General features: G+C 43.1%; 2 protein-coding genes across 3 annotated transcripts in view; one reads left to right on the forward strand and one right to left on the reverse strand.

Moving 5' to 3' along the window:
- The window catches only part of NUFIP1 (nuclear FMR1 interacting protein 1), a 34,960-nt gene extending 24,368 nt beyond the window's left edge, over positions 1–10,592 (reverse strand). The window contains exons 1-5 of the mRNA XM_056109862.1: positions 10,178–10,592; positions 9,008–9,090; positions 6,950–7,048; positions 5,383–5,445; positions 4,677–4,753 (exon numbers count right to left, since the gene is read on the reverse strand). Of these exons, the coding sequence (XP_055965837.1) occupies positions 4,677–4,753; positions 5,383–5,445; positions 6,950–7,048; positions 9,008–9,090; positions 10,178–10,580 (725 nt within the window). The 5' untranslated portion in view covers positions 10,581–10,592. The remainder of the gene's footprint in view (positions 1–4,676; positions 4,754–5,382; positions 5,446–6,949; positions 7,049–9,007; positions 9,091–10,177) is intronic.
- A 109-nt stretch (positions 10,593–10,701) lies between these two features.
- Positions 10,702–20,742, forward strand: part of GPALPP1 (GPALPP motifs containing 1) — a 30,139-nt gene continuing 20,098 nt past the window's right edge. For both annotated transcript variants that reach the window (XM_056109864.1, XM_056109863.1), the window contains exons 1-3: positions 10,702–10,883; positions 14,037–14,169; positions 17,607–17,723. In XM_056109864.1, coding sequence (XP_055965839.1) covers positions 10,796–10,883; positions 14,037–14,169; positions 17,607–17,723 — 338 coding nt within the window. In that variant the 5' untranslated portion in view covers positions 10,702–10,795. The remainder of the gene's footprint in view (positions 10,884–14,036; positions 14,170–17,606; positions 17,724–20,742) is intronic.

Genomic DNA, 20,742 nt, shown 5'->3' on the forward strand with positions numbered 1-20,742 from the left:
CTCAGTCAGCCCAAGTGTCATCCAAATGGCCTCCCTGAGCACTGCTCGAGAGATCGTACCCACCCTCCAAAAGAGAATATTAAGGAAGTAAATACATTTTCATAAGATTATTTAAAACTGGAGCTTAAACAATATACAGCAGGTAGAGCACTCACTCTGCACACAGCCTACCTGGGTTCAATCCCCGGCACCACATATGGTTCCCTGCGGAGCCAGAAATGATCCCCAAGTGCAGAGCCAGGAGTAACCCCTGAGCACTGCCAGGTGTGCTGCCCCCTCCAAAAAGAACTTATTCAAAGAGCTTTTTCACATACATGTGAGCATGGATTCTATATATACCACACTACATTCACTTAAATCCAAGGCTGCTGAGACGTCTGTCAAGTGAAAATTGAACTAGTCTTCTATTAAGTCCTATATGTAAACTACATAAACACTACCTAAGCTACTTTGCATCTTTAAGCTTCTTCAAGTTTGCAGCTTAAGTTCCACTAGCTAGGGGGATTTTCCCCTTTAAAGTACCTGTACACGGGCTGGAGCGATAGTACAGAGGGTAGGGCATTTGCCTTGCAAGCAGCCAACCCGGGTTCGATTCCCAGCATCCCATATCATCCCCAGAGCACTGCCAGGAGTAATTCCTGAGTGAAGAGTCAGGAATAACCCCTGTGCATCGCTGGGTGTGACCCAGAAAGGAAAAGAAAAAAAAGAACTTGTACAAAAAAATCACAAGGGGGCATCGTACACATCGCTACAAGAAAAGTCAGTTAGAAATCAACACATTTAAATATCTATGGGTTTGGCTTGTCTTGGTGATGATGGTCTGTTCTGTGTGGTGAGAACTTAACGCTCCAAACCACAATAGTTCAAGTACTACTAGTTAAATTCTGATTTTAACCACAGATTTTAATCAGATCAACACATTTCTAATTTCTTTAAAAACAATGGTATGGATAGCATGAATTAAAAATGTGTTTTAACAAGATTTCTCCAACCACTTTCTAATGTGTACCAAAACAGGTTTAACTATTATAAAAACATCTTCAAGTTTCATTTACACGCATCAACATTTGCCAGTATCCTTTTTCTCTAAGGCCCCAGAGGATATACACAGCCTTATGAAGATCATTCTTTTGTTTGTGAAGCTTGAAATTTTAAAAAGACATGAATGCAAAAACAACATAATCTTCCATAATGAGGTACATCTATGCTTAAAAAAAAAGCAGGGAAGATTAAAACAGGGCAAAGTAATATCCTCCCACAAATAAACAGATAATGAAAAATATCCTCAAAGTATTATTTTAAGTTGGATTAAAGCAATGAGCAGAACTTCAATGACAAGAAAATTTAAAGAAGTTTTAAAAACCGAAGCTGAATGCCCAAAAATCTTGTTTAGATATGATCTACCATAAAACTATAAAAGACAAAAGCTCCTATAAGCAAGTTATGGGGGAAAATTCAGAAGAGATATGGTAAGCCACCTACAGAATCCTGATCACCAGTTCTAAGGTACTGTTTTCACTGGCATTTCTACTTGGTAAATTAAAACCAGTTGAAAATTTAGTTGTAGATTTTATTCTACATAGTCATCTACCAACCCAAGAGAAATGTGTATCAAGCACTAAATACTGCACAACAGAAGAAGAACAACAACAAAAAAATCAAGTCAGTTAACTGGACAGTACTACTATTCCCTTGCAGGGTACATTTCCACTATGTGGCTTCCCGAAGAGCACGTAGTAATTGAGTTGGAGATGATTTTGCCAGATGGATGCAACGAAGATTGAAGGAATAAAGGAGTCAAGCTATTAAAAGGGGCTGACATGATGTGAACTGGGTAGGACAGTGACAAGATAAGGGGAATGACAGAAAAATAAGGTAGTGGAATTCAGCGACTGGAGATCTCAACTAGTTCAATACTGGGTAGAAGAGACCGTGAGAAAACTTGATGAGATACAAGTTATGATTAAAGTGGAATAAGCCCACCAAATTTAAGATTTCTGGGGTAATAGCCAGGATATGGAATCAACCAGATAACCAATGACATAAATGGATTAAAAAAAAAAAGTTGTGGTATGGGGCCAGAGCAATAGTATACAGCAGGTAGGGCATATGCCTTGACTGCAGTCAACCAGGTTTGATCCCCAGCTTCTATATGGTCCCCGAGTCTGCCAGGAGTAATCCCTGAATGCAGAGCCAGGAGTATGCCCTAAGCACCACAGGGTGTGGCTCAAAAATAAAAAACGAGAGTTCTGATGTACACAAAGGAGAAAAAAGAACTGGGACACAAAGTCCAGAAGACCCGGAGTATGAAAAGAAATGGTTCCCACTGCACTGAGCTGAATGAAGGTCACTGGAAATGTGAACGTGAAAAACACTGAATAAACCATTCACACTATGTGTCTCAAGAGTCAAGGAAATTCAAAGCACACACACTTCAGCTGGTGTATCTAACATACTAGAGCAAGTGGCAAAGATAACCGCAATGTGTCTCATTAGGATCACTGGAGTGTGGGAGCTGAGAACTGTGCAGACAGATGGCAGGAACTCACAGGAAAAGTGCAGAGAAAGATTCATCTGGGACCTGTACCACGGAAGGCCCAGATGATATAAAACCCAGCAGTCACTATCTGTTCCTGTTTTATTTGACCTGCCTAAAGCAATCTATACTGCTCACCAATCCTCCATAAATTCTCCTTCACCAGCTTCTATGTATGTATATATTAGCTTTCTTCAAAGTCTCTGGCTCCACTGTTAGCTTTTGTTCTCTCTTCACTCTACCTTTTTCTGTGGCTGTGTCCTCCACATCCATGCTTTCACGATTTGAGAAGAACCACCTTCGGGGCCAGAGCAATAGTACAAGTGGGTAGGGTGTTTGCCTTGCATGTATCCAACTGGGTTTGATCCCCGGTACCCCATACAGTTCACCAAGCCTGCCAGGAGCTTTTTAAAGATGGCAGTGGGAATTGTAGTGGGTGTAGAGGGCCTAAGGCATTTCATCCTGCCAACCCCAGTTCAAACCCCTGGCACTGATAGGGTTCCTCAAGCACCTCCAGGAGTCGCCCCTGAGCATTACCCAGAAGGTCCACCCCTGTAAAAGAAAGTGATGGCAGTAGTGGGAACGTAACTTAAGTTGATACTAGACATTTAGAAGATATAAATGAACACTGTTTGGTAACTGAATGATTGTAAAGTTGAACTTTTGAGAAAGCTCCTATCATCTCCTCAGTTCTTTTTTTTTTTTTTTTTTTGCTTTTTGGGTTACACCCAGCAATGCTCAGGGATTCCTCCTGGCTTTGCACTCAAGAATTACTCCTGGCAGTGCTTGGGCGATCATATGGAATGCCGGGGATCAAACCCGGGTTGGCCATGTGCAAAGCAAATGCCCTACCCGCTGTGCTATGGCTCCGGCCCCATCTTCTCAGTTCTTAGAACTCAAGTTCCTTGAACACGTCCATCATGCCTGTGGGGACATGTCTACTCAGACACTAATCCATGTCTCCCCTTATTTTTCCCACTTCGGACTGAATTCAGCATGGAATTCCAGATAAAGCTGGAGAACCCAGTTCCCGATTAGAAGAGTTCTTTTTGATGTGCTAGAAAGGGCAGTGTGCTAGATGTGCTAGAAACAGCCACAGACACAGCAGAACAGAAATGCTAAAGCGGGCTATCTCTCACTTACAGTGATGTCAATTGCTCAGGAGCTTATGTAACATTTAACGTACACGCTGGCTAGAGATGAAAAGAACCAAAGTTGGCAAATTACGAATTCGTTTCAGACCTTTCCTATTGCCTGAAATAGTCAACAACTAAGTATATTCAGTTAATTTCTTAGTTGCTTTTTAACTGACTTAGCAGTTAGCCCATTCCACTCCATGCTGCTGGCTAGTCTTCAATACCAGCTCTTTAGTAACATGACCTGAAGTAATCTCAACTTTTCTCATTTGATTACTCCTCTGTGTAAAATAATAAATAAATAAAAAGATTTAATGGGGGAGGGGCAAGAGGGGGAAGAAGAGAGAGGGGGAAAAAAAGAGAGAAACAGAAAAAAAAATCCAATACTCAGAGAGTAGAATTGTAAGGAGAAAAATCTGAACCTGTATAGAAGATACCTAGAGGCAGGAAATTCACACACAGTACAAAATTCAAGTAAAACCTCTTTATGGCCCCAACTCCTTCACTTTCAAATTTGACCTTGTACTTGGTTATAGCCTCTTGATCAATGCTAAGATGAGTTTCCATTTTACACCATGAAACCTTAATTCAGTCAAATATTTTTGTACTACCTACTAAATTCAGGGCGCTGTGCTGAAGAAAATAATTAAAATTAGTCATTTTGAGTATTGAAACATTATGAAAGATCAAATATTCTTTTAAAAAGTATTCATTATGATTGTAACAGTACTATTTTTGAAGCACTCAGTCCTAAAGTTACAAGAAAAAAAAAAGAGGCTGTAGTGGGTAGTACTGGGGTTAAGGTGCTTCCCTTGCAGTGGTCAACGCGGGTCCTGGTTCGATCCCCGGCACTGTGTGTGGCTCCCCAAGCACTGCAGGAGGAATACCTGAGTACAGAGCCACGAGTAAGCCCTGAGCACTGCTGGGTATGGGCCAAGTAAACTAAAAAAAGGTAATTAATAAATAAATAAGAAAGCTATTTTACTACTTCACTTTTTACTCACTTTCTTCTTTCTTCCCTCCACCTTGCAATCTCCTCGGGAGTGTCTAACTTGATCTTCTTCATCCCAGGAGCGTGCATCTACAAGGAAAGTGTGCTGCATATCAGGAAGCATATAATGTGCTTTAGACTAAACCTCAAGCATTATGAAGATAATCAAGGTTTCTTGATTATCATTTCAGACATCATTTAAATTCAGACATCATTTAAAACTAAAAACTATGTAGTCTTACTATTACTTGTAAAGGAAAAAAGGGTTAATTTTTTAGTTATTTAGGTAAGTGCTATCGATTAGGAAAAAAAAGTAACAGATCTGATGGCAGATTAGATACCAGTAATTTTTGTATTGGATTTTAAATAACCAAATGAATGATTTTCCAATCAAAGTTGAAGGCAGAAGCTAAAGCAGCAAATGAACATGATTTAAAGTAGCACAGCGTAATAAAATTACACAGAACTTAGACTCAAGAAACTCAAGGGCAAGACTCAGTTCTAATGTCAGATGCAAATAATTTATAATTTCTTTTATCTGTTAAACAAATTTGATATTTATCAACTTCATATAGTGACCTTAAGGACAAACTAAATGAAATGTTTAAAAAAATGTACAAACATCTCATAAACATTATTAGCACATTTAAACTAATACTGTGTGTAACAGATTAATGAAATAAAAGCATGATGTATCAATAAAAAAAACACAAACTTACATTTTTCCAATGAAACTGGACAATCTTCTCGTGAGCACTAAAAGAGCAATCAACTTCAGGGCACTGTAAAAGTTTTTTGTAATGAGAAAATTGTAACATCTCTATACTAAAATTCACTCTTAGAACAAATACAGACATTTTCTGATTATGTTTCATAGCTATTTCATTCATGTGGTATGGGTGTGATCACTACACACTGATGTCAAAAGTGAAACATTCTAAAACAGGGGAATGACAATCTCAATACACATATATTTACTTCGCCACTTAACGTCACTTAAATGTCAGCTCCTATAAAGCTAAGGAATGTTTCATTAAATGCTTTTCAATTTAAGAACATTCTGGTTTGACTTCTGGGAATATATCCCAAGGGTGCAAAAAAGCATAGCAGAAATGACATCTGCACCTGTATGTTCATTGCAGCACTGTTCACAATAACTAGAATCTGGAAACAACCCAATGGAATTCCAACACAATGGAATACTATGCAGCTATTAGAAAAGATGAAGTCATGAAATTTGCATATAGGTGGATCAACGTGGAACGTATCCTGTTAAGTGAAATGAGTCAGAAACAGAGGGACAAAGAATGACTGCACTCATTTGTGGAATATAAAATATCATAATAGACTAGCACCCAAGGACAGTAGAGACAAGGGCCAGGAAGATTGTTCCACGGTTGGAAGCCTGCCTCATGAGCTAAGGGACAAGGCAGCTGGAATAGAGAAGGGATCACTAAGTCAATGATGGTTGGAGGGATCACTTAGGATGGGAGATGTGTGCTGAAAGCAGCTAAAGGACCGAACTTGATGGCCTCTCAGTATCTGTATTGCAAATCATAATGCCCATAACTAGAGAGATAGTAAGAGGGAAATTGTCTGCCATAGAGGTAAGAGTGGGAGCGGGAGAGGGATACTGTGGACCTCGGTGATGGAAAATGTACACAGGTGGAGGGATGGGTCATTGTATGACTGACACTCAAACATGAATGCTTTGTAAGCGTAGCTCACAGTGATTCAATAGTAAATAAAAAGAACATTCTGGTTTGGCATGGAGATAAGGTGCCTGCATTACACGCAGCCAACCCTGATTCAATCCCCAGGACCACATATGATACCCCAAGCAGTGAGTCAAAAGTTAAGTCCTGAGCACCACCAGATGTCCCCACCTCAAACAAAAAAAATATTCTGGCTTCTTTTTATACCACATATCTAAGGTTCTATTAATCTTCTGAGGGTGAATGTCATGTCAAATTCCAGTCTGGTATTTAAATAATCAAGGCAACCTTGTAGAGAAAAGCACAGGAAGCAGCAGGGAGAAGCAATCCTTAGGAAGCTAAGGGGGCACACACATGGCACAGTGGCCTGACCCCAGATTAGCAACCAAAGCATAGAGCTTGCCACCCTCAAACTTCAAACCAGAGAGCCACCATTTCAATCTGTCAAGTCATCAAGCAATATTTCTGTGAAAACTGAACACTTCTCAGAAAATAAATTTGAGAATTTCTAAATTACATAAGCATTCTTGCATTAGCAAATAAATACTGAAACAACCAAAAAAAAACATACTTTTGTGTGTTCAGACATGTGCTGATCATACTTTTCTTGATTTTTAAAACCACGATCACAGGTATCACAAAAATAGTGAAAAACTGGTTCCTTCCTTCTCTGCAAACAAAAACAACAGGCATTAGGCTTATGGTGAAAAACCTTTAATAACAAAGAGAGAACTATCCTTCTAGCAACATATACTTCTGACCTTTTGTAATACCTTTATATAGAAGAGAAACTTGTGAATACACTTCTACTGCAAGAACAATTTTTTTTCTTTTATTTTAGCAAGAAATTAGGAAAAGAGATGTGATAAAAGTTCAATCTGAGTGACCAGTGATTTGGCTCAGCAGTAGAGGCATGCCTCACCTATGTGAAGCTTTAACCCAGGCACCAAACATCTGAACAGAACTAACATAAACTGCCAAGTGGAAGTTTACACTAGTAAGCTAATAAGGACCTTAAAAAGCCTATTATCAAAATTAACTATTTTTAATCTAAATTTGCAACTTTATGCTGAAATATAAAGCAAAAAAAAAAGACACTGTGGAGGAAATGATCTCAGATTGTCTGATGTTATTATATTCCACTGCTCAATATATTAGCTACAGAGTTTTCATGCCAAAATCAAAGATACAAATTTTATACTGTAAACATTCCTCACCTCATTCTAAATGAATGATATTAACAAATCTTAAAATGGAAAGATCAAGGAAGGCTTTTCATAAATTGTCAGTTATTTTCACACACACACAAACACACACACACACACACACACACACACACAGAAACACACTATTTTTTTGCACTGACAATTTTTTCAAAGCCTGTATCTTTTTTTAAAAGATTTTTTATTGAATCACTGACAGATCTTTACAAAGTATTCTCACTCTGTTTCTCTATTTTTCTTCCCCCCTTTTCTTCTCTCCCTCCCCCTGCCCCCCACACACACTTTTGGGCACTGTAGTTTGCAATACTGATACTAAAAAGTTGTCACTGTCCTATCCTCCCGTTGTTCATCGATTTGCTTGAGTAGGTTCAGTAATGTCTCCATTGTGAGACTTGTTACAGTGTTTGGCATATCATCGAACATGTCACAGGTAGCGTGCCAGGCTTTGCTATGCAGGCGAGATACTCTCGGTAGCTTGCCGGGCTCTCCGAGAGGGGCAGAGGAATCAAACCCAGGTTGGCCAACCCAGCCTCGTGAAAGGCAAACACTGTGCTATAACTCCAGCCCACTGAAAAGTTACCAGGTATAATCCCTTCACCTACTTTTAACACTCAGTTCTTGTCCAGTGTGATCATTTCCAGCTATTATTGTCAACAGGTCCCTTCTCTCTTACCTACTCTCTACCACACACAAACTTGTGGTTGATTCCAACCACTTAGCCCATTTTCCCTGACCACACATACTTTTTTAACTCTGAAAGACTTAAGAGAGCACTGACGTGTATCAATAATTAATATATTTACTTCTGCTACTATAATAAATGGAGTTAGTTTCTTTTTCTACAATTTCTCTATCTCTCAAAAAAGATGATATCTGAAGTGTTTCTGTTGTATAGGTAAGACCCTTAAGTAACCTATTCTGCAAGGTTCTTCTGTGGCAGTAAATGAACATCAAGCACTGAATCACGTTTGTTTTGGGTCCACATCTGATGGCGCTCAGGGTTAACTACTGGCTCTGCACTCAAGAATCACTCCTGACGGTGATCAGGGGACCACACGGAATGCCAGGTATCGGACCCAGGTTTGCTATGTGCAAGGTAAGTGCCCTACCCGCTGTACTAACTCTCCAGCCCAGCACTGATTTACTTATGACTGAACTCTACATAAGGAATGATGACATAAAATCAAAATGCCACACTCAAAAATAACTTTAGGAGCTGGAGAGTTACATAGTGTGTAAGGCATTTGCCTTGGATAGAGCTGACTCAGGTTCGATTCCTGACACCATAACAGTGGTCTCCCAAGCATGCCAGGAGTGAGCACAGAGCGAGGAATAAGCCCCGAGCACCAAAAGGTGTGGCTCCGAGATAAACCAAACAAAACCAAACAAAAAAGCTTTAAACATACCTTTTTTTTCTGTTTTCTATTTGCTGGGAAGTTGTAGTCAGTTGACTGTGCTGCATAATTTTTTTGAAAATTAGAATGATTAACTGAAAAACAAAATGAGTTGCACCAACATTTACAATTATACAATTGAATTCTTATTTGCTAAGACATATAACAGTATTTGAGTGCAGACAATGGTAAATTACTTAGGGACGATTAGTAATTCAAACATATTAACAAAGATAAATGACTACTAAATAGACATTTGTTAAATGAATACTTACTGCTAAGATTATGTGCCCATGATGCCCTAGGCATCTAGGTAAAGGAATGAAAAAGTTAATCTGATTATACTACTTGTTCTTACAAGCATTAGAAATGTAAGCTATAAAATCCCTAATAAAGCTCTTTCAACACCAATTATCATCAGCAAAACAGAAACTTGCAAATCCGGTTATACCCACCAAACTCCACAACTTACCCAGAAACTCATCACCTCCTGCCCTCCACCCTGGTCTAAGTCTCCCATCTCTCTCACCTGTAACTGTAACACAATTCCTAACAGACCTTCCTTCTGGTTAATTCCCACGGTACCAAATTATTCCATTTAATTCCATAAATCAAATCTGGGCATTCTCCTGCACTGCCTCTATCACAGCAAAGTCAAAATCCCACGATCTCCCAGACTCCAGCAGGTCTCCCGTCTTTCCCACAAACTTCTACAATTCTGCTCCAGGCTCAGTGCTCTGTAATCATGGGATCCCATTCCGCCCGAGAGCTTCGGCCAGAAGGTCTTTGCATTTGCCTGTATCGCTATTACCCAAGACGTATCCACTCCCCTGATTCCCACGCCAGGCTCAAATCGTTTGCTTTGGGCTTAAGACTGACATGGACATTTGGAAACTGCACTCTCATTGTTCTTTGCCTCTCTCTCTTTCCACACCGGTCACTGCTCTAAGAACCAACACTTTTGCTGACTGACGATCTTCCTACACCACATGTCAAGCCCCAGGCGAAAGTGAAGACTTTGGTGCATTCTCCGTTATGTTCCCAGACTCAGGCAAGGAAAACCGATCTGCTGATCAAATTACGAGACATCCATGACCTGGTTCCACGAGTAAAATTAGACAAAAAAGAAAGGCGAAATGGGGGGGGGGGGGGGAGCAACACCGAAAAGTACAAACAACCTACCCCGAGGACTGTGCGACTTCGGATGCTGCGGGTAAATACCAGGAGAGGGTCCCCAGTACCATGAGGTCGAAGCCTGGAAATTCCAGGGTGGCTGGCCACTGAGTTGAGGCTGAGTGTCCAAGGGGGACTTGGCGTCAAAGGGGGGCTGTGCCCCGGCAAGAAGCTGGGTATCGAAGGGTGGCGGCGCCTCTGGGAGAAGACGGGCCTCCGAGGAGGGCAGCGCCTTGGAAGCTGAGCCGGCAGCCGAAGGCGACGACGAAGGCGGCGGCGGTGGCTTCAAGGACCAGAACATACAATTGCCCGTCAGTGGCGCCGTGTCATTTCGAGGTCTCAACGTAGGGGTCATCTCCGGAGCGGGAAACCACGGCGTGGAAGTCACAAAACCCCCAGCGGACTCACCCATGCCTCCCGCCAGCAAGGGAAGGCAGCGTGCGACTGCGGAACACACTAGTGGCGTCACTTCCGCTCTGGTGTCAGGCGGCTCGGCCAATCACAGGCTGGTGCGTCATCAGTTGGCGCCGGAACAAAACTCCCAGCCTTTGCGGTGGTTCCTTTGAGGTTGCTTAGACTTGGCTTTTATCGGCTTTTAATATACGTGACCGTTGTCTAGCGCCGCAGATGGCGAGGGATCTGATCGGGCCGGCTCTACCCCCCGGCTTCAAGACCCACGGGACAGCGGAGGACGAAGAGCGGGACCCCAGCCCGGGTGAGCCGCGGCGTCTCTGCCGACCGCTAGACCCGCCCACTCCTTTTCTGGCCCTGCCCTGCTCGCTTACCATAAAGGGCCCAGGCCCGGGTGGCCTGGCCCGAGCCAGTTCCCTTTGCGAATGTACCTGTAGGAAGGGGACCAGAGTGTGGGGGTGGGGGACTCGTCAATGAGTTTGGGCTTGGTTATCCTATAAAGATGTATTCTCAGTTGGACGTTATGGTCAACGATCGGTCCGATCCATAGGCATTCAGTTACTAAATTCTAGCAACTGTGTAAGACGGTGGTCTTCAACCCCCTCGACCCACGGACCAGTGTGGGTCAGCAGCGGGTGTAGCTAGATGGAAAACCACGGATCCGCCGCCTTGATTATAACTGCTGATCTGTGGACTGGTAAATGCAGGACAGATATAAAAAGGTTGAAGGACCCTAATATTTATATTAGATTGAAATAAGAACGATTATTATTTCCATTCGACAAACTTGGACTCTGGTACCTAGGTTGTTACCCAGATCACACAGCTAGGAGGTGATTGAGTCCGATTTAGAATGCTCTTCTTAATCCGTGTGCCATCTTGCCTTCAGGTCTACAGTATCCTTAGCTCTTGCCCAAGATACTTTGTTTTAAATTCCCACTTTGCCTTCCTAACTTCTCATCTGTCTTTGCATTTAACACATACACCCCAGAACAGGGCCCTCCCAGCCTCATAGCTGCTGCTTCTTAATAAATCTGTACCTCATTCTCCCAAACCCAGCTAAAATGTCACTTCATGAAGACCTTTCCAAGCACTTCAAGCATTGTTATGCTTTAATGTTTGTGTTACTTTGTAGACTGGAAGTGATACAAGTTGGAAAAATGTGAAACTGAAAGTGTAATTAACACTCCCACTTCTGAAGATTTTTTTCCCTTCTTTGCTAGTTAAAATGTCCATCTTCTAAGTAGATTTCTTTTCTTGTTATTATTTTTTTTTTAAGTTGAGATTCTGTGAGTGTGTTGTTTTCAGTTTACCACTTCAGGGATCACTCCTGGTTGGATTCATGGAGTAGAGGGTGATGAGAGAGGATCATATGGGGTACCAGAAACCAAACCCTGTTTAGCTGCTTGCAAGGAAAGCACCCTGCTCATCATACTGTCTCTCCAGCCCCATAATTTGATTTTGTTCTTTGTTTTGTTTCTGTTTGGGGATGACATCTGGTGGTGCTGAGAGCTTACACATGACTCTGTGCTCATGGATCTCTCCTAGTGGGGCATGGGGGACTCTCTGGGGTGCTGGTGATCAAACCTGAGTCGACCATGTACAAGACAAATGCCCTATATGATGTACCATCTTTCTATCCCCCGCATTTTATTTTATTGTCACAAGCTCCCCGGTATTGTTCAAGAGGTTGGGGGGACTCACCAATGCTTCTGGGCAATTATGATAGCTTTCATAATCTACCAGCATTTTCTTCACATGCTCCTTTCTCTGTCCATTCTCTCTTTTTTTTCCCTTTTGTTCATTTGCTCACCCTCAGCACTTAACACTGTGTATTTGTGTGTTTCTTCTCTGCATTGACCAAGTTTTGCTCCAGTTTGCCTAGCAAGTAAAGATTCTTGGTAGGATTTTGGTGAATGACTGCCTCTTCAGTAAGCACAGTATCTCATGCACAACTTATAAAAGAAAAAAACACATAAACTCATTCCTATAATAACCTCCTAGATGGATGGTCTTAAATACTTGGCAAAAAAAAAAAATGTTGGGATATGTTTTATCTCATCGTTCTTCTAGTTGGACTTTTAAGAGAAGTTTGTCAGTACCAGTATCTTGAGAGTCACTATATCACACCAAGGAAATACCCTTTGTTGGCATCTTCTACTCACAACCTACCCCTATGATCTTCATTCAGCTAAAGAATAAGCGTTTCCCTAATAGCATAAAAGATTAGTTTTACAAGCTTCAGTGCGTTGCCACTAAGCTATCCCCAGGTCCCTCAGAATTCTTTTACTTATTTATTTTTAATATTTTGACAGTTTGAACCTCCATGCTTGGGAACTGTGGCAGCAGAGTTGAACATCTGTGCTCATTATCAACATAGATAATTGTATCTGTGACATGAGATCAGGCAATAATGTGTAATCTTGCTGAAATATAAAATGAGCACAAGTCACCGTGGTTAATGACCCAGAAAACCCTGGCCCCTTTCAACAATTCCATTGTGGCCATATTCACCTGTATGTAACTCTATTAGTAAGCAGTATAACCTAGACTGACTCATTTTGTTCCAGCTTAAAAAGAAAACTATGAAGATACCATTAAGTGGTGACTCTTAGAAACCAGAATAGACTTTTAAAATTTTTTGACATATGAAATTAGAAATCTTTGAGCGTGGGGTGATGAATTTGTTGTTTGGTTGACTTAGATAAATTCTGCCTATAAGGGGGGGGGGGTCTGTTTTAGAGGCCAGAGCGATATAGTACAACAGTAAGTCACTTTCCTTACACACAGCCAACCTGGGTTCAATCCCCAGCACTCTATATGGTTCCCCAGGCCAGCCAGGAGTTATCCCTGAGCATATAGTCAGAGTAAGCCCTAAGCACTGCTAGGAATAGCCCAAAAAAAGAAAGAAAAAAAAAGTTTTAGCAGTTGCAAAACCAAAATTGCAACCAGTGTAAAATTTGCATGATGTCAGGGAAATTGTATGTTATTGTTAAAACTATTAATTAAAGTCTTTGTTACTTTCATCCTGGGTAAGACATTGTTCCTGCCTACCTGAAGTTATAAAGACAAAACCCGTGTTCATGCAACAGGACTGATATTAAGTGATATTAAAGTCCATAGTAAGGGCTGGAGCTATAGCTCAATGGTAGAGCACCTGCGTCATGTAAGAGGCCACAAGCAGATCCCCTGCACTGCCACCACATCACTGAGTGCAGTCCTCAGTATACTGCAGCCAGTTGTTCAGCCCTCAGTAGATCGTAAGCAAGTGTACAAGAACAGCAGCAAGTGCAGAGTCTCCCTCCTCCACTACCACCACCACCCTGACGAAATATAAAGTCCATAATAATGATAGACAACCAGTGCTGTGGATTTCAGTAAAGAAAGCATAAAATGCAGACTTGGGGCTTCATTGAAACAGTGGTGGCTAATTACAACAGTTCAAAAAATTCTTTAGTTGCAGGACCAGCCCTTCCCCCTAATTACAAAAGGAGTAGTTCCGAGTCATCAGACAGTGATGAAGACAGCAGCTCTCTATCTGAAGAAGGAAATCAAGAATCCGAAGAAGATGACAGTGGCCCAACTCCCAGGTCAGTCTTTCAAACAGTGAACCACGTTTCAAATTCAGAACACACTGGCTGGACCTGATCACTTGTCAGGGGGTATCCTTTTTGCGTTTGTACAGTACTGGGAGAAATCATTTCAGATAGCACTTCCTGTATCTTTTTGTTTTGTTTTGAAGCCACACTTGGCAGTGCTCAGGGACTGCTCCCAGTGTGGTGCTTGAGAACTCACTTCTAAAAGTGCTCAGGAGACCATGGGTGCCGGGGATCATACCCAGGCTGAGTTCCTTACCTTTTACATAGACATCTATTCTTCACCCACATAGCTATGGAGATACCTAGAATTTCCAGCATTCTTTATAAAGGCTTTTCCCTTAAGGTATTATTTCCTGTGAGCAGGGATTGGTAGGGCCTCCCAAACTGTGCTCTAGGACCGATCCCTAAAATCTCAGCCAGCAAACGAATGATTCAGGGTGAGGTCCCCACGATGCAGTGCTGCGTGGGTCCTCTGTACCAGGTATATTGGGGTCTCCAGGGATGCACCCACCATGGTCTCAGGGATTGAATCAGCATCAGCTGCATGTAAGGCATATGCCCTCAGCCCGAGACTGTCTCTCCAGGTCTCTTTAAGGTATTATTGAAATGACTATTATGAATTAGCCATGAACTTTGTTTTTAAAAGCTATTTACATAATGTATGCTTTAAAATAAGCTGATTATTCTAATCTAGCCTTACCGTAGATCCTTATAAATAAAAAGTTGGAATCTTTGTTTATAATTGAATAGCCGTGTATATATTTTCACACTCTACAGATACATAAACGCATATATATGTATATATATACAGGGCACATTTATTATTATATAGAAAGAGCTCGAGCGGGCCCAGTAACGTCTCCATAGAAAGAGCAATTAAAATTTGTCTTTAAAAACTGGAGAGATAGCACAAGGGTTAAGATACTTGCCTTGCATGGTTCATTCCCTAGAGTACCATCAGGAGTGATCCACAGGCACCACCAGATATGGCCCAAACGCCAAAAATAGGAGGGAAAAAATGTTTTTTTGAAATTAAAGTCATAAGCTTTTTGTTCAGAAGCATTGACTACTCTGTTAGACTCTTTAAAACTACAGAGAGAATTATTACTATAACGAAGTAATTAAACTATTTTACTTATTTGGGAGACTGGATGTACCAGTGATTGAATCCAGAGCCTCACACATGCAAAGGCCAATACTCTGCCACTGAGCTGCCTCCCCAGCCCAGGCTTATACTATTTTGGCCAAAAATAATTCTATCCAGAGATTAGTATAAGATTGATAGTAATGCCCTTTTAAAAATGCTCTTTTCAGTTTGGCAAGTTTAAATAAAATTTAATATTTATATAATTGTTTCCTTTTTTTAATTTTTTATGTAGGAGTACTGCTATTTATTCAGCCACTGATTAGCTGACTGAATTGTGCATGAACTCCACCTTACATTTTTTTTCATTTTTTATAATTTTATTTATTGAATCACCGTGAGAGCAGTTACAAAGCTTCTGGGTCTAATTCTCGGTCATAGAATGAAACACCCGTACCTTCACCAGTGCCCACCCCCAACAACCCCGGTATACCCCTATCCCACACCCTCCCCCTACCTGTGGGGCAGATGATTTCCACATTACTCTCTCTCTACTTTGATCACATTCAATATTTTGACACCAGGCCCACCATTATTATTTGAGATTTTACCCCAACACTCAGATCTGCTGAAAATGCAACAGTAGACAATTTGTTTTCTGTTGCTGGTTATGAATAACATATGATGTCGTGTGGCTGCAGTAGTGGCCGTGCGATTTTGAAATTTCAAAATTTTAACACTTAAATCTGGAGGGATTTCTGCCAAAGCCTGCTGGGTTCCAAGATTTGCTCCTGAGTCTCTGGAATCATGGCTGTTACGCAGCTTGATCAGGAGCCAGAAAGGCCGTTCGTGGGCGATGACTTGGGGTCTCATTGGGGTGGGGAGGACAGGACCGGCTCCACCCCCATCCCATGAGGCCCAAAATCTCTCGTCACTGTGGGCCCAAACCTGACTGTCCAATGGCCTCTGGAGGATGACAGCCACCGAGCCACCAGGGGGAAGTAGGCAGAGGGACAACACCCTTTCCCCCCTGGGGTGGCTCAGCAACAGTAACCTACTGCGTGGTCCAGACGCATTTTGCCAAAAGCTGCTGGGTTTCAAGATTTGTTTCAGAATCTCTGGGATCATGGCCGTTAAGCAGCTTGGTCAGGAGCCAGAGGCCGTTTGTGGGCGATGACTTGGGGTCTCATTGGGACGGGGAGGACAGGACCGGCTCCACCCCCATCCCATGAGATCCAACAGTTTCGTCACTGTGGGCCCAAGTCTGACTGTCCAGTGGCCTCTAGAGGATGATGGCCACCGAGCCGCCAAGGGGGAGCAGGCGGAGTGACAACACCCTTTCCCCCCTGGGGTGGACCGGCGACAGTTACCTACTGTGGGGTCCAGATGCATTTCTGCCAAAAGCCAGTGGGTTTTGAGATTTGTTTCTGAATCTCTGGGATCATGGCCATTAAGCAGCTTGATCAGGAGCCAGAGAGGCCGTTCGTGGGCGATGACTTGGGGTCTCGTTGGGGTGGGGAGGACAGGACTGGCTCCACCCATCCCTTGAGGCCCTGCGTGTCTCATCACTATGGGCCCAAACCTGACTGTCCAGTGGCCTCTGGAGGATGGCAGCCACCGGGCCACCAGGGGGAACAGGCCAAGGCACGAAACCTATTCCCACCTGGGTTAGCCCAGCACTGGTAACGTACTGCAGGGACTGGACGCATTTCTGTCAAAAGCTGCTAGGTTTCAAGATTCGTTTCTGAGTCTCTGGGATCATGGCCATTAAGCAGTTCAATCAGGAACCAGAGAGGCTATACCTCCAGTTATATAGCTGAGCCGGAGGTGGCTTGTGGGTGTGCTTCCCACATACCTAACTTTTGGCCGTTTACTTTTTTGGTAAACTTTGCCCCAAGTTTTTGGGGTCTGGCCAAAGGCACAGCAGCAATTTTGGGGCATCTGGAAGTCTGAAGGCGCCATCAGGCTGCTGATGCACTCGCCTCACAGGTACAGATTGACCTGCTGGCGGCACCATACCCCCAATTGTTTTCTTTTAAAATCAAAATTTCTCATGACTAAAGAGATAACGTACGGTTAAGGTGCCTGCCTTAGAGTGCAGCCAATGCAAGTTTCGTCTCTGTCACCATTTACGTTCCCCTGACCGCTCCCAGGAGTGAACCCTGAGCACAGATGAAGAATAACCCCTGATGACTGGCTTGGTGTGGCACTCCAACCAAAACAAACAAAATAAATTATTCTGTTTTTTAAAGATCGAAATTTTCCTATGAAAAGATTTTTGATGCATATGCATAAAGTCACAGTATGGGGTATTTTATTTGCCTTCTTTCCCTCCCCCCCCAAGAAAACAGAAGAGAAATCAGGATGATGACAACGATGATGATGATAACGATGACGATGAAGGGTTTTTTGGACCAGCCCTTCCTCCTGGATTTAAAAAGCAGGATGATTCTCCTCCAAGGTAATCATGTGTATTATTTCAGGCCGTTCTTTGCTTTTCTCTCTCTCTCTTTTTTTTTAGTTTTATTTTCCCCTTACACTTTATATAAACACTGTGGTTTACAAAGTTGTTCATGATAATTTGTTACAGACAATCAGTATTCCAGCACCTATCCCGCCACTGTTGCACCTTCCCACTACCATTATTTCCAATTTTCCCAGCCACCCCTTGTGCCTGCCTCCATAGCAGGCCCTCAATAATTTTTTATATTGCTTGTTATAAAAAATTTGCTAAAATAATGATCCAAAAATGCTTCCTTAGGAGAAAATTAGTGAAATTGTTGTATCTCACCCTGGAGCCATTAAGCCCTGGTGTAAGATATTATTATAAAAAGGTAAAGGTAAGGTAAAGGCCCTCCCGTTGATCGTCGATTTGCTCGAGCGGGCCCAGTAACATCTCCATTGGAGACTTTGTTGTTACTGTGTCTGGCATATCGAATACTCTCGGTAGCTTGCCAGGCTCTCCGAGAGGGGCGGAGGAATCGAACTCGGGTTGGCCATGTTGGCCGCTTGTAAGGCGAACGCCCTACCCGCTGTGCTATCGCTCCAGCCCAAGATATTATTATAACAATACTAAAATACTGTTACAGGTTAAGCCTTTTGTGTTTATATTTTGTTAATCGAGATTTGTTGCCTTCTACATTGTCTCTCGTTGAATCTGGTGTGCTACTCCAGGTTTATCAGTGTTGTAGAGTTAGAGACGTTGTTCCACAAAGTCCAGAATTTTTCACAGGGTGATACAGCTGGAGTTAAATTATTAACTGTGTGGCAGCTTAAGGGTGTGTATGTGACTGCTGGGTTTCCAGAAGTACAGGGAAGTGGGAGGAGGTAGCCCATCCTGACTCCATGAAAGCCTGGAAATTTAAGTCACAACATCCGCATACCTGAGTTTTTCAACAGATTAATTTCTGGATGAGGCTCATCCAGACCATGGAGTCCAGCTGGGAGCATGGTGGTGACTGTGGAGTTTAGAGGTTTTTGGCTGCCAGGGCTCTGTTTGGGTGGGCACTGGGCTCACCCACCCTACCTTCAAGGTGTCCAGACCACTCAGCCTTGATGGGATCTGGAAGAAATTCTGCAGGTTGTTCTTTTCTAAATATTGCGAGGTGTCTCTTAATTCTTTAAAGAATTAGTTGAAATGGTGTTGAAACGAGAAGAGACTGCACAGAAAGTAAGTGACCTACAGCAGCTTCAAGCTGCTAAGAGTTTTCAGTCAAGTGTAATAGCTAATGTGCCCATTTTCCCTGTAATTGTCAGGTCAGTGGCACAGCACCTCTTACCCTGAAGCTCTGCTATTAATTAGGGTATTGGTGTTTGCTGGCACCTACTATGCTGTATTTGCAAACTCTTGCCCACCTGGGGAAGTCATGAGCTACTACCCTGAATTTGACCTGCTTTGGGTTCTGCCAAATGGGTACTTCCAGGCAGAGGTAGGTCTGCTGCCACCTTCCTCTCGTGTCTATGGAGCATCTCCTTTCAATCCACTGCCCGCACTCCTTCAGCTGTGGGCTCAGGGGAGGGGAAATGGTTAGTTTGTGGCCCAATTTTTTTTTTTTTTTTTTTTTTGCCTAGGGTGCTAGGGGATAGTTTGTCTAAAAGAACTTGTTCCTCTAAAACATTAAAAGTAGAAGAACTTTTCCCTCTAGCTTCTGGCTACTCTAAAATGGTTCAGTGGGCCAGAGTGATAGCACAGTGGGTAGGGTGTTTGCCTTGCATGCGGCCGACCTGGGTTAGATCCCTGGCATCCCATATGGTTCCCCGAGTACTACCAGGAGTAATTTCTGAGTGCAGAGCCAGGAGTAACCCCTGAGCATTGCCGGGTGTGACCCCAAAGGAAAAAATAATAATAATAATAAAATGGTTCAGACCAGGCTGTCTTCACCAGGACAATTCGGAGGGGGCAGGTTGAGTTTCCCTCCCCACCGCAGCAGAACCCCGGCAGCTGAAAACCTCCAAAACCCAACCGCACAGCCATGCTCAAGGCCGCTCTCCACAGGCTCAGAGGAACCTCACCTATGAGGGAACCTGCAGAAAAACCAGGTGTGCAGGACCCATGGCTTAGGTCCCCAAGCTGGCTTGGAAAGGGACTGGCCTTCCTCCCCCCAGCTCCCCAGTTTTTTAGTAGCCTCACCTATGAGGGAACCTGCAGAAAAACCCAGCTATGTGAGACCCATGACTGAGCTCTCCAAGCTCGCTCAAAATGGGACTGGGCCTCCTCCCCCAGCTCCCCAGTTTTCCAGTAGCTTGGCAGTCACACCACAAACTGCTTCTGGCACCATATAATCTCAACAGCCAAGATCCAGAGACTATGAAATAAAATTCTTGAAAGGGAATAACATAGAATGCCCTGGAGCACAGGCCACATTTACAGAGTGACCTCTTTTTTTTTTTAGGTAATTTATTTTTATTTTATTTGTTGCTTTTTGGGCTGGAGCGATAGCAGAGCGGTAGGGCGTTTGCCTTGCATGCAGCCAACATGCCCGACTCGAGTTCGATTCCTCCACCCCTCTCGGAGAGCCCGGCAAGCTACCGGGAGTATCTCGCCCACACGGCAGAGCCTGGCAAGCTACCCGTGATGTACTCGATATGCCAAACACAGTAACAACAAGTCTCATGATGGAGACGTTACTGGGCCCGCTCAAGCAAATCGATGAACAACGGGAGGACCGTGACCGTGACCGTGTTGCTTTTTGAGTCACCGTGGTGATGCTCAGGGGTTTCTCCTGGCAGTGCTTGCAGGGCCATATGGGATGCCAGGGATAGAACCCAGGTCGGCCGCATGCAAGGCAAACGCCCTACCTGCTGTACTATCACTCCAGCCCTGCAGTGCGACCTCTTATACCCTAGCTACCAAGCACACATTTGTGTGGATTTAACATACATGCTTGTAATCTCTGTGTTAACACACAAAAAATAAAAGGCCGGCGGTCTTGCCGTTTCCCCACTCCAGGGAGGTCGAAGGCGATGGTCAGGTGAAGGAA

This window comes from Sorex fumeus, unplaced genomic scaffold (assembly GCF_029834395.1).
Source record: "Sorex fumeus unplaced genomic scaffold, SorFum_2.1 ptg000008l, whole genome shotgun sequence".
In the NCBI taxonomy this organism is placed as follows: Eukaryota; Metazoa; Chordata; class Mammalia; order Eulipotyphla; family Soricidae; genus Sorex; species Sorex fumeus.